Genomic DNA, 26,508 nt, shown 5'->3' with positions numbered 1-26,508 from the left:
CAGGGCTGTACTGTACTATTTGTGATATTGTGCAACTCTTTCTGCCATTAATGATCATGAGAGAAGATATGTCCATTGTATTCTCTGTTCTAAAACTTACCACATATGTATGCATGATAATGTTAGTCAGATGATTATGCAGACCTGTGTAAGTTCTGAAGTTGGATTACATATTATCCAGATGAAATCTCACAGAACTGGTGTTGTGTATTGTCAGATTGAGCATTGGATATTGGTGTTTTTGTTAGGACTGTCTACAGTACTCTTCTCATTTATAACAACCACATAACCATTGGCCACAATTCATACTAGGAAAGTAGCGGTAGGCCCCATAGAACACCAAAAATTGTGGCTCATGCCATCCAAATAGCCACCTCTCTCTTGAACTCTAGAATTTAGGCAATTTTTCATTGAAGTTTCTTTTGATGTTTATCATACATAGACTTTAAAATTTTCATCAACTAATTGGGTATGCTTACCAAGAAAATATTAAGACAACAAAGAAGAGCTGTGCCATTCATTGTGATATTATTTCAGCAGTGTGAATGCATCTAAGAAATTCTCAACAAACCCTAGTAACTGATGCTACAAGAAATGGCTCCTGTTGTCGCTCACAACATAAAAACACACCATCACTGCTTTGACAGGTGTGCAAGAAAAATAATATGAGTACAAAGTTCATGGTGCCATGTGGCAAGAAAACCACAACACATTTCAGATGCAAAGTGAGTCACGGGTGGGGCCAGAGGAGAATAAGGGTGTGCACCAGCTGGCACTTCCCTACATAGGCACGCATGCCAGGGAGTGCTGAATGCACCTGCACAGTCGTGCGCTGTTGTTCAGCTGCCGTGTCATCTCTTAGCAGCTGCTGACAAAGCTGTCAAGCAGTGCCTGACGCCTAGGTGGTTGTTTGGTTACCAAATCCCTTCATTTACGGGGAAAGCAACAAGTTGCATGTCAGTGTGGTGACCCATGCTCGGCCAAACATCTCAGCAGTGCCTTGAACCAGGCCGACATCATCGAGGATATCAGATGGCCTCTCCTGCTTGACCTGCTCCCGATCGGCTCTGACAGAAGCATACAGAGGGGAGATTCCAGGCTCGCTGTGTGGTGGACATCACTGCACCTTTGACACAGGGAGTGGAGGCCACTCCTCGTCTCTGTTGGATCCCGACATGGAAGGGGTACTGCCGATGTGGCCAGTACCACAGCTTGATCGTCAACCAACAGCTGGTCCATTTTGAGTGGCCTACGAGGAGAGAAGGGGGCAGAGGGTCTGACAGGGGAGGGACGAAGGTTGGTGCCATTGTCGCAGTGGGCAACCACCGGAAGGTCCAGAGGACAGGGTGGCTGGGTTCCATCCTGCAGGCACAGCTGACTTTTATGGTATGTCAGCATCAAGTCCCACATGCCCAAAATGAACGCACCGTGGCCCCACAGCTGCTGGGTGACTACTGCAATCAGTGTCCTGACATCGTAACTCCTTCACCCACATGCGGGTACCCAGCCAGAAATGAGAAGATGTCATCACAGACAGGACCCCAGGTGATTGTAGCGTGAAGTGGAGAAGCTTGCAGGCTTGATGGCCATGGAAGAGTTCCACTGGGCTCTTCTCTCCTATTGGTGATGACCTGTATGAATTTAAAGAAAAGGAAAAAAAAGTAAGATCTCATCTGGAGAAACTTTTGCCACATCCCTGTATCTTGAACTTGTGCGTGAGCATTTTGGCCTCTCTATTTTGTTGGGGGGTGAAAGATAACAGAACTCACTAGAAACGTGGGAAAGGAACTGCATTTCACTGTCCAACACCTGCATGAGGCCATGCAGTAAAAATCCTGCAGAATGGTGCGATAGTAGCTTCTACACTTATGGACCAACAGTTGACCACATTTGGAAAGTTGGAGTACACATTGATGACAATCAGCTAGGTCATATCTGTGAATGGTCCCACAAAGTCAATGTGAACCCACTCCCACAGGTAGGAGGGCATCAGCTAAGAAGAGAATGTCTGAAGGGGGTGCTGCCTGCTGCTGTTCGCACTAAGAACAGTTTTGAACAAAAAATGCTCAACTTACTGTTCTTTGCCCAGCCAGTAAACATGGTGCCGAGTAAGTTTGGTACAAGAGGTGCCTCAGTGACCGTTGAGTAGGAGTTGTTGTATAGTGTGGTGCAAAGATTCCAACAGGACTACCTGGAGAGATCACTGATCAGTAGTGAGCAGGATAACACCATCCACCAGGATGGACCAGTAGTGAAGGTGAAAGTAGTGGCACAAGTGGTTGGAGTCATGACCAAAAGTATGAATACGTGATTGTTGGATGTACTGCCTTACCTGTTGTAAAATGATATCTTTCACCACCACTGCTGCCACATGAGGTGCCATGTTAGGAAATGCATCCACCACCTGCTGAATATCTTTATCAAAGTGGAAACACAAAATCTCATCTTGGTCAACTCCAGATCAGGTCCCATTGGGAGATGGGAAAGGGGCATCCATGTTGTATTGCAGAAGTGAATTTCATAATGATACCTGCTGAGAAAATTGCCCAGCAGTAAAGGCTGTGGGCAATTTCCACAGGGAGCTTCGCTGATGGACTGAAGAGTGAGAGCAATGGCTTATGATTTGTGATGTGAAACTTCATTATGTAGAGGAAAACACGGAATTTCTTTAGCACAAAGATAATTGCAACAGCCTTCTTTTTGAATTGTGATTTCTCTCTTTTGTGTGGCATTGAGTGTCTTTAGAGCAAAAATGATCAGATGTTCTGAGCCATGTGCATCTCTGAGCCAGGCTCTGGTCAGAGCTGTCCATCACCACTACCAACATGGCAAGACAGGGGGCAGATACAGGGGCCTGTGTTGGAGTCCTGAAAGCCCGACTGCGTGCTTCTGACTAACGAGAGGGATGCCCTTCTTCTATAGATTGTTTAGTGGATGTGCAATCAACACCACACCTAGGATGAACATGCCATAATATGTGAGCTTACCAAAAATATTGGAGCTCCTTTAGATTTCTGGGGGTGGGGAAACATTGAGGATAGCCTTGACCAACTTCTGTGTGGTTTGAATACCTTTGCAGGAGATACCATGCCATAGTTATTCCACCAATGGTTGAAAGGATACTGATTTCTCGAGGTTACATTTGAGGCCCACTGACTGGAGAATGTGAAACAGCCACCACAAGTTTTCCAAGTGTTCTGCAATTGACGATCCCATTACCATTTATGCACTCAGGAACATCCTGCAGCAGCTGTTCAAGGAATCGTTGAAAAATGACTGGCCACCCCAAAAGCTAAACATTTTAAACTATACAAATTGTGCAATATGTTGACTAAGAGGACTTTCTGTGATTCTTTGTCCAGAGGTAGCTGTAAATAAGCTTCAGGAAGATGGAATTTTAAAAAATGTTGTCCACCCACTATTGCTGAGAAAAATTGTCAGGTTTTGAAATGGGACACGAATCGACCTCTGACTGAGAATTGATGGTGACCTTAAAATCTCAACACAGGTGCAGTTCTCCTGCTGGCATTTTTATGATAACTAATGGTATCACACCCTCAGTCACTGACACGGGCTGTCTAATTAAATTTCACGGCATCCCTCAATGCAAGGGGCACAGACAGCACATGGAAGAAGCAGGGTATACCGACGCCCTTAAAGTGAGGTGAGACACTAAGTTCCTAGCCTTGCCAAGGCCCTCGGAGAAAATTTCAGAGTATTCCTTATTGAGGTCATCCAATTCTTGAAACAGGATTTGTTCCAAAACTGGTTGGCAGAGTCTTTGATGACAAATCCTAAAGTTGAGAAAGTGTCGAGGCCAAAAAGGATCGCTTTGCCCATGCTGTGATCCACCAGAAAGGTAAGGTGGTGTGTTGTGACTCGCCGATCTTTCAAAGTGCCGCCACGCAGTTACGCGCGTCCTCTACATGCAGCGCTCTCTGCCAGCCTAAGCAGCCAGCCAGCCAGTGGCTGCTAGACTTGGACTCAGTTATGATTTGACTGTTAAAGTGTACACACGTCTTACTCTGTTTACTTGATCTGTGACTTTCATGTATTGCGTCTTCCTTGCAATATATTTGTTCAACTTGAAGTTATAACATGGTGGACAACCTGTTTGTATGATGCCACAATTATGGTTTGTCCATTAAGCAGAATATTTCACTTGTTATATACCACCAGGCGGCGAGCTGTGGACTGTCGGGGAGGTACTCCCAGGTGGACATCTGCCTGATAGGTTAACAGGGATGCCAGGGCACAGCTATAGCTGACCTTGTCTGTCACACAAAGTGAGTGTGATGAACAGTTTCTGAGGGACACTCCCAGCTTGGAGGATTTCTACAAAATCGCATCAATGTCCAGCTGGTCCTGACATTGCACATGTCATCTATCCCAAGCACAACATACAGTCATGAGATGTCCTTCCATCCAACATGCCTTCCATCCAGCTGTGTCCTGCCATTGGGGCAATCATCTCTGACATGTTTTCAAAAACAGTCTCTGCACAACAGAAACATGTGCCGGTCAGAAGGCAGAGATTGCTTTCTTTGTTAATGTGACCAGACTGGAAAGTGCTCTCTATGGTTGTCACATTTACTACTTTGGCTAAGTGGGATTCCACTTCCAGGTTGGAGATGAAGGCCACTACCTTGCCTCCAAAATCTAAGCCCCAGCTCATGGCCCAGGAAACTTCAAAGAATTGTGTTATTTTTAAAAAGTCATCCAAAGACGGGTCTTCAAATTGTAAAACATTCTGCACACTTCCTTATCAAAAGCCTTGCAAATAATTGTGTTCTGAATCATCACTCCGGATACAAGTCCTTATGTACAGGAGACCCAAAACAGCATTTCCTACTGAGTCCCCCCAGTTCAGCTGCCCATGCATGATAGGACTGGTGTGGCCATTTACAACATTGATAAAACTCCACATGGGAAGCAGTGACATGCATGGCAGTAACATTGAAAGTAGGTAGAGACTAAAACACACATCTCGCCAAAGGACGGAGACACAGGTTCCATGAATGGGGCCAGTTTGCACCAAAGGTGGTACATACTAGGTGAAATCACAACAATAAAAAGGCCTTAACCACACTAGGCCTCCCACTCCTCTGCCAACTCATCATACAGTGGAAACAGTGGTGGATTCACAGATGACTGGTGGGAGAGAAACACAGACAACAGGGCCTCCTGATGTTTCTGTCACTCTAACTGTTGTTGGGGAAATTGCTGCAGCATGACTTCCATCGACGCTCCTGATGAGCTAGCCTTGGGCACAGGGTCTGTGGTTTCAAAGCAGACACAAAAAAATCTCATCTTTGTCAGCAGTTATGAAGTAACTAACAAAATGAAAACACATCATCACTGCTTGGATAAGTATATTTTCAGTTCACAACTACAAGAGAAAATAATACAAGTGTAAAGTTCAGGATGCCTCGTGGCAAGAAAATTGTAACAAAGTTCAGTTACTAAGTGAGTCATGCCCAGGGCCAGAGCTGAATGAGGGTGAGTGCCAGCAGGTGTTTGTCTGGCTTAGGCACTGAATGCACAGTTATCGTGCACTGTCACTCAGCCACCATGTCCACTGATGGAGACATCATCCGGTGCCTGAAGGCCAGGTGATAGCTGGTGGTTACCAGACCCTTTAAAAAGGCTAAAAGAGTACATACCAGAATGAGTCAAGAAAGAAGGAAGGAAGATAATGGTTTAAGGTCCTGTTGTATCCTAAACAAGTTTGTTGCTTGGGATTGGGCAACATAGTTTGTAGAGAAAGGGAAATCATTGGTTGGCCAAAGTGACAGGGAATTTCGACTTCACTGTGTCATTAAAATTCCATTATTACAAAAGGTAAGAATTTGAATTCCTACTGAATGACAAACAACTTCTGATTTTACTCGGAGAATATCTACAACCTAGTCTACATTTGCTCTAAACAAGTTATACCCACAAAAAACCAAGCCTTTACATACAGACAGTGACTAACTGCACTGTTCCATCTACCAAAAGAAGCTGTCAGTACTAGCTGTGGCTGCAGTCATGATGCAGCATGGAGTCCTCAGCTACCCAGTTAGAACTCCATCTACTATTCTGAGCTACTGCAGATAACTCTGCTCACCCACAATCGGCAAATAAAATTGGCTGTTTCTGTTTCTGCCAATACTGTTATCTCTCCACTTCCACTGGGACGTGCCTGTCCTATCTATCCTCTACTCCTGTCTGCATCCGAGTTTTAATCAATTTCCCCTTCAACACCATGCGTCCCTGACTTGGCATAATGTTTAAGTGTTCTTGCCATGGTATTGACTCTAATAATGCACTGATTTTCAGAAGCTGAGTTGAGGGGCGAGCTGTTGTTGTAAATTTGTGTCCTAGACCTGCTATAGGTTCTTCGTGATGTAGATGTACCCCTTCCAGTAACTCTCCTGTATCCTCATCTTTCTCTCACTCTGAAATGATATTTACAGCTCACAATGTTATTTCTTAAGTGCAGCTGGTATGTCTGTGGTGCCACCGGCTGAAAATATTTCCTTCGGTGTGGCTTGAAGCATGACATTTTATGTAAGCCTGTTGTCATGCCTCCTGCAGGTCCGGGGATCAGAATAGGCCCGAGGTATTCCTGCCTGTCGTAAGAGGTGTCTAACAGGAGTCTCACATGTTTCAGCCTTTATGTGATGGTCTCCTGTAGAGTTTGACCTCCATTTTCAAAATATTCCAGAAGAGCGAGCCAATTGGTGAAGGGTGCCTTACATGGTGCATCATGTCCATTGTGCCTTGAGATCTTTAGCCTACTATCTCTTGGGCGAGGACACCTTTCTGGGTGCATTTTACACCATGCACTGTGCAGTGTCGCTTTCTGCACCGACGGTGACCATTGACTTTTTTGCACCTCTTATCCAGCACGGTAGCCAGTCCGTTGTGGTGGGGCCGCCATGTACCCTGTTGGTTGTAGCCCCTTGACTACACAGGGATCACTCTGCTGATGCCTTCATTGTTAACTACCCATGTATGCCAAGGACTAGATGCCTGTCACCCTGGGGCATCGGAACTATCGGCAAAAGTCATCCTGCCAGGTGGTTTTTGCTGCGGCTGGGTAGCGCCCGTGGAGAGGGCCCCTGGTTGGAGTGAGTGGCATCAGGGCGGATGATGCACGATGAATCGTACCATGTCATCACTTGCTGGTAATCAGACACCAACAGTCTCTAAGCATTCCATGTCTCAGTACAATACGAGAAAGTACGACCCTAAATCATTCCCCTCCCTGGCCACACCATGGAAGGAACACCAGGCTAAGGAAGACAGCAAACCTTATTCACCCCGGTACCTCATATGTACAAGCTCTAATGGGGACTCCTTTGTTTCTAAGAAGCCACAGTTGTTTGTAGGGCATTTAGAGGAGAAGTTTGGGGAGCTGGAGGGCTTGTCCAAAATGTGCTTTGGATCAGTCTTGATAAAAACAGCGTCCTCTGCCCAGTCACGGGCTTTACTCGCTTGTAACAAGTTGTGGGATGTTTCTGTTACCATCATGCCACATAAGAGTTTAAATATGGTCCAGGGTATTATATTCCACAGGGACCTTCTTTTGCAGTCTGATGACAAGCTGCGTGCCAATTTAGAGTGGCGAGGCGTTCATTTCATGCGGCACATCCATCGGGGTCCGAGGGATAATCAGATTGCCACTGGTGCCTCCATCGTGGCCTTCTTGGGTGACACCTTACCCAAGAAGGTCAAGGTGATGGTCTACCACTGTGATGTCAAACCATATATCCCTCCCCCGATGCGTTGCTTTAAGTGCTGGAAGTTTAGCCATATGTCTTCCCACTGTACTTCCAGCATCACATGTCAATATTGTGGATGTCCATCACATCCCAATACTCCATGTGCCCCACCTTCCTTCCATCTGTGTCAACTGCGGAGAGCATCATTCACCTTGCTCGCTGGACTGCAGGATTTTACAGAAAGAGAGGAAAATCATGGAATACAAGACCCTGGGCCACCTGCCATACACTGAGGCTAAGAGAAAGTATGAGCGGCTACATCCTGTGGCTATGACCACCTCGTTTGCCACCACTACGAGAACAGTTTTAGCTCTATCAGTTCCGCAAATTCCAGTCGGCTCTCAGAGCCAGAAGGCTACGCCTGCTCCCTTGATGATGGTGGTGGTGGTGTTGTTGTTGTTGTTGTTGGTGGTGGTGGTGGTGGTGGTGGTGGTGGTGGTGGGGGGGGGGGGGGGGGGGAATTCACCCCTGGTCCTCCCTCACCACCTACCTCGGGAGCACTGCACCCTGCACCCCCCCCCCCCCCCCCCCAACCATTGGGGACACCAGTCCCCATTTCCCAGCCAGAGAAGTGAAAGTCTTCTTCAGCTCCTTTTTGCCAGAAAGGGATCCCTTGGGTCACTCCCTTCCCAGATTTCTGCTAGTGGGAAAGATGATGCCCACTGGTGGCTGAAGTGCCCAAAAACAGCTAGTCGTAGGGCGTCACGATCCTCCTCACTCCCAGAGACTGAATCAGTGAAGCCCTCCCAGCCAGAGAAACCCAAGGAGTAGTGAGAAAAGTCTAAAAAAATGACCCCTAAGACCGAGGAAATTGTGGTGGTACCCACACTACTACCTAGAAGCTCTGTGTCTGGGGATGCGATTCTGGCATCTGCTGAGGGCCTGGATCTCACTGGACACTTAGACAGAATGGATATAGACAGCTCAGGGAATAAGTCAGTGGCAGCATGTGACCCTGTGGCGTTAACTGCCTCATTGAATGTTCCATGCCTTCCCAGTCTCATGATGTCATCCTCCAGTGGAACTGTGGTGGTTTTTTACACTGCCTGGCTGAGCTACAGCAACTGTTAAGCCTTACACCTCCTTTCTGCGTTGCCCTCCAGGAAACATGGTTCCTGGCAATGCGGACCCTGCCCTCCGCAGCTATAAGGGATATTACAGGAACGGTAGTGACTATAATCGAGTGTCAGGTGGAGTTTGCATTTATGTTCTAAACTCGGTCTGTAGTGAACCTGTGCCCCTTCAAACCCCTTTTGAAGCTGTGGCTGTCAGAATGGATGATGCAGGAAATAACTGTCTGCAATGTATATCTTCCTCCAGATGGTGCAGTATTCCTGAATGTATTAGTTCCACTGATTGATCAACTCCCTAAACCTTTCCTACTTTTGGGATATTTTAATGCCCATAACCCCTTGTGGGGTGGCATCGTGCTTACTGGTTAAGACAGAGATGTCAAAATTTTACTGCCTTAGGCCTTAGTTTAACCTCTGCCTCTTATATACTGGGGCCACCACACATTTCAATGTGGCTCGTGGTAGTTATTCGGCCATTGATTTATCCATTTGCAGCCCAGGACTTCTCCCATCTATCCACTGGAGAGCACATGGCAACCTGTGTGGTAGTGACCATTTTCCTATCTTCCTGTCAGCACCCCGGCAATAGGCCCATGGATGCTTGGCCAGATGGGCTTCAAACAAGGCAGACTGAGAACTTTCACCTCTGTGGTCACCACTAACTCTTCCCCACATGATAACACTTATGTGATGGTTGAGCAGGTGACTACAACAATGGTTAACGCGGCGGAAAACGTGATCCTCACTCTTTAGGGTGCCCCTGGTGAAAGGCAGTCTCTTGGTGGTTGCCAGAAGTCACTGAGACAATTAAGGAGAGTCAGCAAGCTCTAGAGCGGCACCCTTCCCTGGAGCCCCTCATAGCCTTTAAGCGGCTTTGTGCCCGCATTCGCCAGCTTATCAAAAGATGGAAGCAGTAGTGTTAGGAGAGATACGTCTTGACTGTTAGGATGCCATACATCACCTTCCCACGTCTGGATGCAGATCAGATGTCTTTTTGGGTAGCAAAACCCAACATGTGTCCCTGGCATTAACATCAATGGCGTGTTGTCTACCGATGCGGACGCAATTGCTGAGCACTTTGCTCAAGCCTCTGCATGAGAGAACAGCCTTTCACACCCTCAAACGGCAGTTGGAAAGGAACATCCTCTCGTTCGCTACACACCACAGTGAACCCTATAACACCCCATTTATAGAGTGGGAGCTCCTCAGTGCCCTTGCACATTGCCCCGACACTCCTCCTGGGCCAGATTGGATACACAGTCAGATGATGAAACATTCTCATCTGACTACAAGCGACATCTCCTCATCGTCTTCAACTGGATCTGGTGCGATGGCTTCTTTCCATCGCAATGGCAGGAGAGCACCATCATTCCAGTGCTTATACCCATTGAAAACCAGCTTGATTTTCATAGCTATTGGCCCATCAGCCTCACCAATGCTCTTTGTAAGCTGCTGGAATGTATGGTGTGTTTGCAGTTGGGTTGGGTCGGGTCCTGGAGTCACGTGGCGTACTGGCTCTATGTCAGGGCGGCTTCCGCCAGGGTTGCTCTACCACTGATAATCTTGTGTCTCTCAAGTCAGCCATCCGAACAGCCTTTTCTGGATGCCAACGCCTGGTTGCTGTCTTTTTTGATTTACGAAAAGCGTATGACACCACCTCGCGACATCATATCCTTGCCACATTATACGAGTGGGGTTTCTGAGACCCGCTTCAGATTTTTATCCAGAATTTCCTGTTGCTTTGTACTTTCCATGTCCAAGTTGGTGCCTGCCATAGCCTCCCCATATCCAGGATCCTGCAGGGCTCTGTATTGAGTGTATCTCTATATTTAGTGGCCATTAATGGTCTAGCTGCAGCTATAGGGCTGTCCGTCTCACCTTCTCTGTATGCAGATGACTTCTGCATTTCATACTGTTCCATCAGTACTGGTGTTCCCGAGTGGCACCTACAGGGAGCCATACACAAGGTGCAGTCATGGGCTCTAGCCTATGGTTTCCAGTTTTCGGCCACAAAGTCATGTGTAATGCACTTCTATTGGCATCATGCCATTTATCTGGAACCAGAACTTTATCTTAACGATGATCCACTCACTGTAGTGGAGAGATATCGAGTCTTAAGACAGGTTTTTGACACCAGATTGACTTGGCTTCCTCACCTTTGCCAGCTTAAGCGGAAGTGTTGGCAGCACCCCAGTGCCCTCCGCTGCCTGAGCAACACCCACTGGGATGCAGATCACTCTATGCTGCTGTAGCTCTACAGAGCCCAAGTTCAATCCCGCCCTGACTATGGGAGTGTAGTTTATGGTTTGGTGGCACCCTCAGCATTGCGTTTACTTGACCCAGTGCACCACTGTGGCGTTCACCTAGTGACAGGAGCTTTTAGGACGAGTACCGTGAGCAGTGTCCTGATGGAGGCCGGAGTCCCTCCATTGCATCTCCTTTTCCTGCCCACGGTGGTTCATCTCCCGCATCAGCGGCCCAGGTCAGGGCTTACAGTTGCGGTTCATCTGCAGTTCCTTCTCATCAAACTGGAGTCCTTGCCTTTACCACCTATACTTGAGGTTCATTCACATATACCTCCATGGTGTAAACCTAGCCTGCAGTCCCTTCTCTTTAAACTGGAGTCCTTGCCTTTACCATCTATACTTGAGGTTCATTCACATACACCTCCATGGTGTAAACCTATGCTGCGGCTTCGCCTGAACCTTTCACATGACGCTAAGGACTCAGTTAACCCTGCAACTCTCCACTGTCACTTTCTCTCGATTCTCGACATGTACCAGGGCCATGAAATGGTTTACACCGATGGCTTAATGGCTGGTGGTCACATTGACTTTGCCTTTGTTCATGGAGGACATATAGTACAGTGCTCCTTGCCAGATGGCTGCAGTGTTTTCACTGCAGAGCTGGCAGCCATATCTCGTGCTCTTGAGCACATCTGCTCATGCCCAGTGTGAGGTAATGGGTGAGTCATCGTGCCCTGAAAATATTCTAAGTTCTGAGGAAGCAGTGACCACACAGGCATCAGCGGGCGCAGGCTGCTCGTTAACATACACGTGGTGCCAAACGTTAGCCGGACGAGAGGGGTAGTCCCAGCTCATGGTCTAGTCACGTTGCTGGGAAATCCGCTGTGATGTGAACGGTGCTTTGTGTCAATGAAGGAGATGTCTATACCGGGAGTGCCAAATATGGTGGACCTTGTGAACCCATCATGGCAGACAATTCACTGTTCATATAGAAATTAATAGTAGCCAGATGAATCATGATACCTCAAAAAGAAACATGCGCATAACTATTATTTGCACGATGATTCTGATGGTGTAATCAGATTTTCAATAGCTTTATTAGTTTAAAGTTTAGTATCTGACGGTAAATTATGCAAGTAACATCCAGCAATGAATTTCCAAAATATAAACGCTTCATCCAATTTTTTTCAGTCGCTGTGTCTTTAGAAAGCTATTAGTGTAAACCTAAATTGGTATGAATTACAGGCATGTAACTTAAATAGTACACGAGTTATTGGGGGTCAAAGTGGCCCTTTACTATCGATCCCATCAGGCCATAAGTACTCCACAGTTACACGAAAAAACGGTAGCAGCATGCTTATAAATATATTCATTAATCTATGTCCTTGTTAATATCCGATATATGCTATTCATGAAGAAACTAGTCAATTATTTACGGTGTTTTAGAAAGCACAGAGACATTAGGCTCCTGGCCTACCTTTTGCTTCTTTTCTTTTGATATATGTTTATTTAATAATTTATGTATTTAATAATGTGTGTTAGAGCATGTTTATGGTCCAGCCACAGGAATATTTATTTAATTTCAAGTTATTTAAATGTAAATACAGTATTTGCTATACATTTCATTATGATTGTGACTGTGCGTTGGCATGAAGATGGCGCGAGTGTGCTAGCCAATCACAGCACTCATGAATGGGGGGACTGGATGGAAGCGAGTTTCTGGGGAGGACACGGGGTAGCTCTGGACAGTATGGCACAGGGCATGGAGCGCCCGTGATGGTATGGAGCGACAGACGGACAGTCAGCGGAAAGACTTGGACAGTGGAACAGTTTGCACGTGGCTGCGGAGGATAGAAATATTTTGTAGTGCCGGCTTGTGCACTTGTGAGATCTCCATGGTGTCTACAGTGAAGTCGTAGTGTGCAATTAGAAGTGAATATCTCACGAGCTGTGTTGTTGTTCATAACTAATTACATGCTGTAGGAATATATTGTTTCCCTGTTATTCAACTTATATTTTATTTAATTGCTGGACCATCGACACCAATAAGTGTTTTGCAGAAATATACCACATTCTCAAAAGTACTTCTACTATCGTACTCGTCATTTAAAGTCGTTAAGATAGCACCTGCAGATTTAATTTAATTGCAATCTTTCATTTATAAATTTATATGTTACATTCATAATTTGCAATTGCCGAGTGATAGAAACCTTTGACCTTTCAATTCATGTATGGATTCTCATCATATACTGTAGACTCAGCAGTATTTGGCCTGTAATGCGTCAACTACATATCTCATCCCCTAGACAACGAAACCAGCCAAAACTTTTAATATTGCAACATTGAATCGGAGGGTGCATAGTAATTTGAAAGCCCGCACCAGGCGAGTCATTTCTCCTGTGTACTGACTGCTTGAGCAGCCTACAAGCTATTGATCAGTGCTGCCCTTGTCATCCTTTGGTAGCAACCATCTAGGAGTCCATCTATGCCCTTGAACGGTTCAGTCATTCAGTGGTGTTTGTCTGGACCCCAGGTCACGTCAGAATCCCAGGCAATGAACATGTCAATAGGCTGGCCAAAGAGGCTACGCAGAAACCGCTTATGGAGATCGGCTTCTCTGAAACTGAACTGCATTCAGTAATACGCCATAAGGTTTTGCGGCTTTGGGAGATGTAATGGCGTAATCTCAGCATGCACAACAAGCTGTGTGCCATTAAGGAAACTACGAATGTGTGTAAGACCTCCGTGAGCGCCTCTTGCAGGGACTCTGTGGTTCTCTGTTGGCTCCGTATTGGCCATATGTGGCTGAAGCATCGTTACCTCCTCTGTCGAGAGGACCCACCTTGGTGTCGCTGTGGCTTATGAGTGACAGTCATCAATCTCTTGCTGGTCTGCCCACTTTTAGCCACTCTGCGGCGGAGTTTTAACTTTCCCAGCACCCTACCTTCGGTGTTAGGCGACAATGCCTCAACAGCAGCTTTAGTTTTACGTTTTATTCATGAGGGTGAGTTTTATCATTTGCTCTAAGTTTTAGCATGTCCTTCGTCCCTGTGTGTCCTCCACTCTAATGCTTTCAGGGTGGGGGTTTTAATGTGTTGCAGAGTGGCTGGCTTTTCCTGTTTACCCTCATGGTCAGCCAGCCATGGTAACATGCTTTTTGTTTTAACCTCTTCTACCTGTTTCTTGCATCTTTGTGGTTTTCTTGTCCCCTTTTGTCCATTTAAGTGTTTGTTGCCCTTCAGTCACTCTTGTGGATTTTCCTTTCCTTCTGCTTTGTGTTGTCTCCTTGTCTTATTCTCACCCTTGTGACATTGTTTCCTTCGGAACAAGGGACTGATGGCCTCATAGTTTGGTCCCTTCCCCCCTCTTTTAAACCAACCAACCAACCTACCTACCTACCTGTTGTCATGCTTTAGTGCTTGCCTGTCTTGTAACTTTTCCTGTGTTATTCTCATGAAACTTTCCCCTGTTATTAACTCTGAAGACTTGGCTGTCATTTCCATTGATACAAGACATCTACCCTGCAGATGTAACTGATGTTACTCTGTAGAGTAGCATTAATTAAATCCATTATTCAAAACTATGATGTTTTTACAATAAGTTTGGCATATTCTAATTGGTATCCTCTTTATTTTGCAATAAACATTTACATTTTATAAGCAGTTAGATTTTTAGTTTATTTTCCTTGATAGTAACACTATTTGCAGACTATTCACAACTAAATTTGCAATATATATTCATAATTGGCGTAACTACATCTTATTCTTTACAGTTTTGTTTATTGTCGGTTTCTGACGTGCACTGACTGTTCTTACTCATTTGGGCTTCTTTCATAAATCGCTATTTCCTCAGGAATACTAGTAAGAGGTTTTCACACCATTGGATTTTCTTCACCTTGGTTTATGATGGCAGTTCATATACATATCTTACTGCAACAATTATTATCACTGAAGTAATTCCGCATAAGTCGAAAGTAGCAACAGGTTTATGTAACTAGTATAATTAAGGCTACAATCACATAAGTAGGGATAGAATAGTATGTCAGTAATTAGAGTGTGTTTTCCTTTCCTGGTGTTATTAATAATACGGCCTAAATCATTTAGACACTTTCCATCAACCTTTAATTCATCTAGTTGTGCGATCAAATTATCTGATGGGAACTCTAAGTTTAGCAAAGAAATGTTTGTGTTTTCCTTATTGATTAAGCAACAATCAAGCGCCAACTCTATTTGTGGTGTTACATTCCTTTTAGTTGTGTTGTTGTGTATTATTTGGTCCATGTGTATGGAGGCTCTTGTGCCATATCCCTTACATTTACTGTAGAAACTTGTTTTTCCAACTCCTCTTAGCACTGCATCCGTTGTGGGCTTGCTTCCCACACAATACTGTCTGACTTATCTCCTTAGGAACTATTTATAACTATTCATAGTTATTTATGGTAAAGTTGTCCATATACTTTGCTGTAATACTATAATTCTTTTTTTAACAATCATCTGGCTTTATACTAGTTGGCTGAAGCTACTTTCCCTCACACTCTTCTTGGTTGAAAGTAAACAAGGGAGCAAATATTTGTCTAGAAAGTCTCCTGGTCTTCTTTAGATTCTTACTGTAGTACCATAACTTATTGATACTGCCTGAGCCAGTGCCTCGAAGATTCCTACAGGCTTCACGAGCAGTGCTTTGAACATCACCACCAAGAAGAACCTCCAGGCCGCTGACCAATTGAAACTGCCAGGACAGTGTTATAAGCAGTGGGCATCTGCGCACCAGTCTTCTAGTTTGAGATTGCTTCTAGTCACTAATTGGTGCTGAACATTGCAATGAGTTGTTGTTAGGTAGCTCTGCTGGCAAACATTCAGTGTACATAGACACATGCCTGTGTTGGGCCTCTGCTTATAGCTAGCCACGGCTGCTACAAGTTGTCAACAGTGTATCATTTCTTCACCCACAAGTTGAGTACAGTATATTTATTTAAATGCACCTGTGTCATCTAATCTTTTGCTTGCCTGTCCAGATTCCTAAGGCAACAAGTCCCTTTGTTCACCTCCAAACCATTTATCATTAGCAACAAGGGTCTATTATTTGGCTCCTCTGTCAATAATTTGGTGCACTGCCTTTTAAATTTGTCTGTGAATAGGTACTTCTTTTCTGGCCGAAGGGAAGTATACTTCCCTTTTGACTGAAGGCTTTCTTGTGGTAAAAGGAATGTATCCTAATATGCTTCCTGCTATAACCACATCTACATTTATTAACTTTACCAAAAGGTATCCTGGTGGTTCAGCTTGAGGGACAGGGGACCTTACATCTTTCAGTTCATCTCTTATTGGACTGTCGAACTTGAAAATTTATATCAGGTTTATGATGTGAGGCTGCATTATGCCTTTCTGTGCATTAACTATAGCATTTATCATTTGTGATACTCTGATTCTATATCCCCAAACACAGCTGCTAGTTTCCGTACTTATGCACATATGATTAAAAAAGTTGCAACCCTTTAAATCCTAGTAGCAATGTCTTTGCCTTGTCAGCTTTACATTTATCCTGCGTATGCCTAATTTAACTCTATGCCGTGTTAGTAAATCCGTACTGATAAACCTGTCACGTGGGATGTCTAACCCTGACACATACATATGAAATTTGTGTTCAACATCTCCGACACGTGTCACACTTAGGTGTATTTTCACTGCTTCTAATGTACTTGTCACTTCACTGGTAAAACCACTGGTAACACGTTTTAATCAGAGCCTTTCTGCTTCATCTATTCTGATTGTACGTTCTATTGGAGTGTGGAATACTCCTCCTCTTTATATATAATCTCTGTGTATGGAACTCTGTTTTTTCTCCATGTACACCAAGGCCCTTCATGATAGTCCTTAGTGTAGTACCTTGGTTATTTACACTTAAAACAAGTCATGTCTTGTACCCTGGTGCATGGTACACTGCAGTTACCTGGCAGATTACTATGGGGACATCTCCTTTTATGCAATGAATGAAATCCATTGACTTCTGTGCAATTCCCTTTTAACATGCTGGGGTCTATTTATGTCACTTCCCTTGCCTCTTCCATTCACTCTGAACCTGTGTGACATGGTTTATCACAAACACAACAGAAATTTGTGAATTATTTTGCTTGCATAGTGCGAACCCTTTGATATGCCTTCTTTTTCCTACACTTACTTGCCAGATGCCTTCGTAACCCACTCATAAAACATCTGAACTCTTTTCTCTATTTGACTTCAGTGTTTTGTGTGCATGCTCGCTCCTTGTTCCCCATTCTTTCTTGACAATAGAGCACTTTCTTCCTGGAATGCTAATTCTACTGTGGCAGCTAATCAAATTTCGTCACCTCAATTTCTGACTATTGTTTGTATTCAGTCATTAATTAGTCCTTGTATACTCTAGCTAAAAAGTCTGCCAGCTGTATGGTACCATTTCTGTTTTCTCTACTCATGACCGTAGTTAGAGCTTCTGTAAAATTTCTCTCTGTTGTGTCAATCCTGTTGGCCTATGAAGCAATTTCTTCCCCATAGCATTGCCTTGCCTGAAATATCCTACATTTATAATAGTCTAGCATTCATTTACTAGCACAGTTCTCTTCTAAAATGTGTGTTATCTCTTCTCATGCACCTGCTCTCTCATGTACTTGCAGTCTTGATCTAGCCTCACCTGTAATTTTTGCTTTAGCAAATGTAATTCAAATGCTGAATCAACGTCTTCAATGAATTCTCTCAGGTCCCCCTTGTTGCCATGAGAAGACCCCCTAGAATACACAAGTCTTCCTTAGCACTTATTTTATGGTTTGCTGATGAGTTAGCTGTGCAGGGGGGGGGGGGGGGGGATGGACACATTTTAAACAAATTACAATTAGCAACTTTAGAACTACAGGTACAACGGTTATAAGATTACTTGGCTGGGTACCAGTTACTCTTGATGCTTGGCAACGAATTGACGACACGTACATCGACCTTGGGGCTCTGCTCAGTGGCACAGGACCTTCTACATGGAGGAGCACATGGCTTTGAATCTCACTGCAGCTGCTTTCCTTGAATGTGCTGCTTCTTGCAGCTTGCCCTGAGATGGTGTCACCCGTGGTGGCTTTCAGACCCTCAGTGTCATGCTGTCATTGCCCTGCACCTTGCTATGACTACATGTTGGACTCTGTTGTGAATTTATATCTGGTTGAAAATTGGTCTCAATCCAACTTCCTGTTATTTGTATAAAATAGAGAATGGGGAGAGACAGGGAAGGGATGGTTGGGAATTCATGACTTCCAATTGCACAGAGCATTGTGGAAATGCAATGGCAAAAGTTGAAAATGAACCCAGATTCACCACTTCTCATGAGTGGTTGCCTTGGCTGCTTTGGCCATCTGGACACAGCCCAACGGACCAATTCAAATTTCCAACTTATCACACACTGCCGTGTAGCTTTCATCTTCCATTAACCCACTACTTACAACTTAATAGATTCCCATAGGAGTTCGTGCGATATTAGCGCATCTGCGCTGAAACAAACATTAATAAGCTGTTGCAATCTTACAGAAGCAGTAAATCTGAGTTAAGTCCTGGTCCGGCACAAATTTTTAACTTTTGCCATTGCATTACCACAATGACCTGTGCGGCTGGAAGTCACAAATTCACACCCATCCCTTACGTTTCTTTCTCCATTCTCTAAAATGTTTGAAGCAGCTGTGTCATCACATACATAAATTTCTGCTATTTGCCATGGTTGCTGTAACTATCTGACTTAGTAAACTCTGTTCAACCTTTTGTTTTTGTACACTACACCTTACACTAATAATACTTGTTCTGTAAAACCCCAGATGTGTGTGTTGCTTGGCATTGAGTGACAGGGTTTGAGGAGAAAGGGAAATATTCAGTTGACCTAAGTGAGGGCGAGTCTTGACCTGACTATGTTGTTAAAATTCCCTTATTGCAAAAGGTAAGGATTGGAATTAGTACTGAATGATGAACACTATGGGTCATTTACAACTTCTGATTTATTCAGAGGACACCCTCAACCTAGTATACAGTTGCTCTAAGTGAATTGTACCCACAAAAGACCAAGTCTTTACACAGAGACAGTGACTAACAAGCACTGTTCTGTCTGTTAAAAGAACTTGTCGACACTAACTGCGTCTGCCCCCAAGCCCATGATGCAACTTGCAGCTAGAACTCCATGTACTGTTCCAAACTACTGCAGATAACTCTACTCAGCCCCACTTGGCTAATAATTTCAACTGTGTCTGCTAGTACTGCTGTGTCTCAACTTCCACTAGGACCTGCCTGTCCTATATATCCTGTACTCCTGTCTGCTCTAACTGCCACGACTCTCCCTTTGGGGACTCTGTATCCGAGTTTTAATCAATTTCCCCTTCACTCCTGTTAGTCCCTGACTTGGAATAATGTTGAACAGCCCTCGCCATCTCTTTGGCTCTAATTATGTACTTTTTTTCAGAAGCTGAGTTAAGGGAGGGAGGAGTCTTTTGTAAAATCGTATCCTGGACCCGCTATAGGCTCTTCATGATGTATATGTGCCCATTCCAGAGACTTCCACCCTTACTTCTCTTTTACTTCCACTTTGAAATGATGTTTACACCTTACAGTAGTATTTATTAATCACAGATGGTGTCTTTGTGGTGCCGCCAGCTGAAAAGATTTCTTCTGGAAGCATTTGAAATTTTACATAAGCCTGTTGTCATCCTCTAGTGACTCTGGTTATATCTGGTTGAAAATTGGTCTCAATCCAACTTCCTGCTATTTGTATAAAATAGAGAATGGGGAGAGACAGGGAAGGGATGGTTGGGAATTCATGACTTCCAATTGCACAAAGCATTGTGGAAATGCAATGGCAAAAGTTGAAACATTAACCCAGATTCACCACTTCTCGTGAGTGGTTGCCTTGGCTGCTTTGGCCATCTGGACACAGTCCTGATGGCCATGTAACTTTTACCTCATTATACTCATCAGGCTTTCCACTTTTATTAACTCTGAAGACTTGGCTGTCGTTTCCATGGATACATGACAGTCCCATCAACATGGAGGTCATTAGAGATGAAGTGAAAGCTCTGGTTGTTTCGGGGATGGGGGAGTAAATCAGCCGTGCCCTTTTAAAGGAATCATCTTTGCATTTGCATGGAGTGATTTATGGAAAGCATGGAAATCCTAAATCTGAATGGCCAGACATATTTGAACTGTCAACCTCCCGAATGTGAGTGCAGTGTGCTAACCACTGTGCTGCCTCACTCGGTAATGAGTCAAGGACATATTACCTCATCTGACATGCGTCTTTCATAATGTCGATGGCAGTGAAATTGAATAAATTGAAGTTATGTAAAGAAATACAGGCAGACATTCTTCCTGTGAAGGAGAGCTAGCTCTCTCTCTCTCTCTCTCTCTCTCTCTCTCTCTCTCTCTCTCTCTCTCTCTCTCTCTCTCTGCTGCCCATCACGTGCCAACTTGCCAAGATCAAATTTTGGTGTAAAAGCGTGATGTAAGGTACCTCGAAACACAGATGCATGATCTCAGTGTCATCTGCATGTTCCTATTGTATTTCTGCAAGTGATCGTACACATGGCCAGGCCCAGCCTGCTAAATATGTTCAGTTTAATATCACTGGCAATCATTTACTCTAATGAACTCCATCCACCCCTCTGTTAACATTGAAACTCATGAAGGCTTCCCAGTTTGTCTCACTTGTATCTAGTAAACCGCACAAATGCTATCTTGTTTTCTAAAGACTAACTTCATGGCTTACAATAACAAACAATAGCCAGTTGTGCAAATGAGAAGTGTTAACAGCTCACATGGCATGGCAGTCTGTCACCAAATGAAAAGTTTCAAGTCTTTCAGTAACCTTCACTCTACCATGCTTATGTTTTATTATTGTTAATGTGCAGGATAGGACAGCTGTATGATTAAACAAGCAGGAGTAACACTATATTTTCTTTCCATAGTGCTGTAAGGAAAATGCTGCTGATAATTCTCTCATTGACTGCCTTTATGGGGACTGTTGCATTGGTTGCAGTATCAAGAATGTACATAGCTGCTCATTTTCCACACCAGTGTATTCTAGGCTTTATATGTGGTAAGTGAAAAATATACATGTTAGTGAGAGAAGCTTTTCCATGGTGCCCTGTTTGTCATCAGTTTAATACTCAGCTTATCACATTGCTTATAATATGGCTCAGCAGTAACAGTGGTAGTTAAATTACAGCACTTGTTCTTTTCTGATAATGCATTTATTGTGATAAAAAGCCTATGATATTAAATTCCTGGCAAAACTGATGTATACGGAACACTGTATATGCTCTGAATGCCTTGCTGGGCTCAAAACCGCAAATAAGACATCGCTGTTTAATATTATACATTCTTCCTATTTTATTTTTCATTTTTGTTCATAGTTTGAAATGTCAGTAGGCATATACTAAGCAACATTTTTAAGTACATGAAACTGCTGTAAATGTGCCTTTACAATTTATACTGCTTGAGTAATCAGCATTTCTTCTTCTCCCATATATAATTCAGTCTTTCCTCCATCCAGTCAGTCTTGACCAGTGTCTATGTTTCACCATGACTGTTTACTCTGCTCAAGTGACGACCTCTTCTCATATGCGATGGGTCCATCGAAAATGCTTTTACTAGATCTGTTATATAAGAATGAATTATTGGACAGTGTCTTCATACTTTGAACCTTATTAAGCCTTCAAAAGTGGAAAGCTCTGTTATGAATACCCCCTTCAAAATGTATAATTTCCATTGCATTACATTTTTAATTATAATATGCTAGCATCGTAGGACCAGAGAATTTTGTGTCTGTAACCTAAGCGTCTTTATTTTCAATTCAGATAACAGTTTTTGCATCCTTTTAATTAATGATTTTTCTGCCTTCTTTCTGGATCAGAGTGCATACCGTTCATGATTAAGGATGTAATATTTATAACATTTGTTTTGAAGTATACTTTTGATATCAGCTTCCTTAGGTTATATTATCTTAAATATAATGTGAAAGTATAGCTTCTTTTGACGTGTTTAGGTGTACAGTTTTTGCTTATGCCCTGCTTCAAAACTGGATGATAGCTGCTTGTGTGCTTGCTGTTGAGACACCAGTTATTCAGTTGCACGTTGGTAGTTTGTTGCTTAGTTGTGTAGTGCTGATTGTGGGTGTTGTACACAGTGATTGTATGCAGCTTGTCCTATTGGGATTTTCAAAACTTTTTTATGCAATAATCTTTCCCTTAGGATAAATTTCTGATTTGTTTTCACATCTTCATCCAGGGTATGGGGCTGTTGGAAACTTTTTTTTCTGTCTTATTATTATTGTGATTGGCCAATGGATAATGAATTGCTGTGTGAAAGTTATCTTTTTTTTGTATTTGTTGTGTTACATATAATGTACACTATAAAAATCAGTTTTATGTTAGCTGATACTTAAGTTCACAATAACTCTGCTACTCTTAACATGTCTCACACTTCCTCGATGTTTACCGGTTATAGTTGTAAGAAAGATTTTGAATCATAGTCCCACCCTGGGTGAAAATCTGAGAACATTTCCCACACACATGACTTGTTTTCAGCTTTTATTTGTGGCTTACATCATTATACAAAATGTTTTCTGTAACACAGGCAACTTTTAAGATTGGAACTGTGGCATACATGGAGTACTTAAGTGAAGTTCTTACAAAGCTATAGCTGAAGGTAGGTTATAATAATGAAACTGTAGTTTTTGTTGACTTGGGTGCTAACATTTGGTGCCTGTTTTAATTTGTGTGGTTTTTCTATAAATAGGTGTATATGATGTGAAACCTACACCAGAGTGTTTGCTCTTCTATTATTATAAGTAAAGAACAACATTGGAAATTTAATTGAAGAGTTAGTTAGTTTGCTGGAAATGAAATTTTTCAGATGTGTCTGTGAATTTATAATTTAAGTTCACTTTTGTGTGTCTAGCTTGGTCCAATTAATAGCAAAAGAGCTGATGTACCTCTTGGCACTTGAAATGTAGACTAAGTTCTGATCACCCCAGTTAGTACTGTGCTGCAATTACCAAGTTATTGTTAACTTGTGCATCCCATGAAGAAGCAACATAGTAGGTTAATGATGTTTTTACAGTGCATTTCCACAAACCATACGAGTTGCAGACAGGTGGGTCTAAGTTATGATGCAGATAATACATAACTTGCTAATTGAGCATGAAAGTCTGTCAAAAGACTTGTTTGAAAGTAAACAACATGACCATAATATCTCAGCACAATGACTAAATGTCAAAGATTGGTTGCATTCCTCTATAAACAGAAAAATGTTCAAAAGTTTGTCTGATACAGGACATCTAAACCTCAGAACACACTGCAGTAAGAAAATGTCAATAATAAGGTTTTGGTTTGAAGGTTCTGTAGGCTTGACAACATTATATGAATGTGTTTTGTGGTTAGTGTTTACACAGGACCTTTGACCTTCGCTATTAAAGGTTCAGTGTTAAGGGAACCTCAAGCAAGCGACAGCCATGTAACTATTCTAGACTGTCTTACTCATTGTACCAGGTTTCTTATTTGGAATACCACATACAATAATCTGCTGTAAGGACAGTGTAGATGAGTTGGGTTTGGTATGATATCTGTGGATCTTTACATAAACTTGTATGGGCATATTGGAGTAATATTTAACAACTTTAAAGTACTAAATTTTTTGCAGTTATTAGGTATATCATGCTGCAGAGGTGTGTAATGTATCACCTTGAACAGTTAAAATATGAATGAAACATTGATGTTAGATGGGATGAGTGGAAATGTTGCAAGCAGATGGAAACTTCTCTAGATATTATTTGAAAGTCATTGTAAGAAAGCAATATTTTGAACAATCTCCTACTTGTGATTCTCAACTGAGTACAAAATTTTGTTTTGAGATGTTAATATGCTAGTGTTACTTGGTCTATAACTTTATATGATTCCACTTAACAAATTTGCAGAAAAAGTCTGCAGTCTCATACACCAAGCAGTGTTTGTGTAATAACATGAGTGTTTGTGTAATAACATGATTCACATTGCCCGTCGCACTTCACATAGTGTAGACCGGGAACTGTCTGCTAGGCATGTCCGATGTAAAACTGACTGGGCACGGCCCGTGCTGCCTGAGTTGTTGTTGTTCTGCCAGCAGAGGGTGCAGCCAAATTCTCGCGTGCCCTCTGGTGGACGGGACTTTACTTGTGACAACTACTGTCTGTGACGCGCTGTGCCAATGTGCGCCTCCCGCGATCTTTCTGGTGGCTACTGCATTCCTCCTCCTTCGGGGGGTGAAGCCACTGTGATCCACTGCGTCGGAAGGTGGATCGTCGTGCAGCACCGATGACCTCCACATCCATTGGAATGCTGGAGTCGGGGGGATCTGCCAACCTTCTAGCCAGAACCTTCGAATACCATTGGAAGTGACCCACACGAAGAGGCCCCTGTCGTCCCACCACCGGAGCCCAGGACAGAACAGGCGACAAGCTGTCAAGCTCCAGATCCCGTTCCACCTCAGAGGGGAAAGACCCAGTGGTGGGGACGATGGGGAAGGCAGGACCACAGGTGAACCAGCCTCCTGAGAAACCGGGCCTGCGAGGGGGGCCGGCTCTCGCCGGGGCATCTCTAACGATGGCGATGTCGTTGCTGGAGCTACTCGAGGCCGCCAAGGCTGAGAACCATCGCAGTATGGCGGAGTCACTGGTGGGAGGGGCAGTAGCGTCCCCTGAGAAAACAACACAGGTGCCGGCAATGGGGAAGCCTGAGGGGTCGGAGGGTGGGTGCCCAAACGTGGACGTAGCTGAGTTTGGTGACGACGTACCTCCTGGTCCCCCGCCTGCTAGGTACAGAGCCAGCGACCATTGCGGCGCAGGACCACCGCAGGTATCCAACGTGGATTGCAACCAAACCCACGTGCCCAGACCGACATACCCGGTGGAAAGCCGGGTACCCCGTTTTGCGAAGACTGGCAAGGACGAGGCCGGAGGAGGTGCAGCAGAGTCCTAGGTTGGTGCCTGTGGAGGAGCTCTGCTAGGCTGCATTCTCCCATCGGTGCGGTCCGGTATGCCGTCAGGAAAAATGTCACCGCCTCCTCCGCAGGAAATTTGTGCACATACTTCTTCATCTGCGTCTTAAATGTGCGCACCATGCACTCGGCTTCCCCATTCGATTGTGGATGAAAGGGGGGAGAGCAAACGTGCTGAATACCAAAGCGCCTACAAAAATCCTGGAAGGTCTGCGAAATAAATTGAGGTCCGTTGTCCAATACCAGGGTGACTGGCAGGCCTTCCACAGAAAGGATTTTTGCGAGTGCCTGGATTGCAACTTCTGAAGTGGTTGAGGAGCAGCGAACCACATATGGGAATCGGGAATAAGCATCAATGACAATGAGCCAAAAGCCATTGAGAAATGGGCCCGCAAAATCTATGTGAACACGTTCCCATGCCTGGGTTGCAGGCGACCATGAAGAGAACGCTGACCTGGGAGGTGCCTGTTGGCTCGCACACTGGGAACAGGCGGCCACCAAGTGCTCAATTTCTCTGTCAATACCGGGCCAGTACACATGTCTGCAAACCAATGTTTTAGTACGGGAAACACCCCAGTACCCCTCATGTAATAACGTGAGGACCTCCCATCGCAAACTTGCAGGAACAACCACGCGAGGAGCTGTATCATTGGTAGCCAGAAGGAGAACTCCCTCCAAGGCTGACAGGCGGTCTCGTAGAACAAAATAATTACGAAGAGGGTCCGAGGCCCGGCCTGGAGGTCAGGACGACCACCCCTGCTGAACGAGGCGAACTACTTGCCAGAGAACCGGGTCAGGTACCGTTTCCCTGGCGACTCTAGAACTAGTGATTCGGAAGCCATCAACCACTTGGTGGGACACCAAATCCAAATGAAAACACACAATCTCCTCCCGATTGAACTTAGGATTGGCATGCTGTCCGGTAGGGCGAAAATGAATGTCATAATGGTACTTAGAGAGGAACAAGGCCCATCGCTGCAGTCTGTGGGCCGCCCTATCTGGAATCTGAGAGTAACGATATTAATGGCTTATGGTCAGTGATTAATTGAAACTTCGTGCCATACAAGAAAGGGTGAAACTTGGAAACAGCATAGACAATGCCCAAAGCCTCTTTTTCCACCTGGGAGTAATGGGCCTGCGCAGGACTAAGAGTTTTAGACGCAAACACCAGTGGCTGCTCGGAGCCATCCGCGTTGCGATGGGCCAGGACCGCCCCCACCCCATACTGCGAAGCATCTGTAGCCAGGACCAACGGCTTATTGGGGTCAAAAGTAGCCAAACAAGGCGCTGATGTGAGGAGGCCCTACAACCAGGTGAACGCTTGCTTGCATGCAGACGACCAATCAAAAGGAACACCCTTGCGCAGAAGGCAGTACCGCCGGCAGGCTATGGTGGAAGC

The 26,508-nt window shown here is 44.3% G+C and overlaps 1 protein-coding gene across 1 annotated transcript in view; it reads left to right on the top strand.

The window, feature by feature from the left end:
* Positions 1-26,508, top strand: part of LOC126183842 (glucose-6-phosphatase catalytic subunit 1) — a 138,848-nt gene that overhangs the window by 77,772 nt on the left and 34,568 nt on the right. The window contains exon 4 of the mRNA XM_049926102.1: positions 21,044-21,174. Coding sequence (XP_049782059.1) covers positions 21,044-21,174 — 131 coding nt within the window. The remainder of the gene's footprint in view (positions 1-21,043; positions 21,175-26,508) is intronic.

This window comes from Schistocerca cancellata, chromosome 4, assembly GCF_023864275.1.
Source record: "Schistocerca cancellata isolate TAMUIC-IGC-003103 chromosome 4, iqSchCanc2.1, whole genome shotgun sequence".
NCBI lineage: Eukaryota > Metazoa > Arthropoda > Insecta > Orthoptera > Acrididae > Schistocerca > Schistocerca cancellata.
This window is presented reverse-complemented; position numbering and strand designations above follow the sequence as displayed.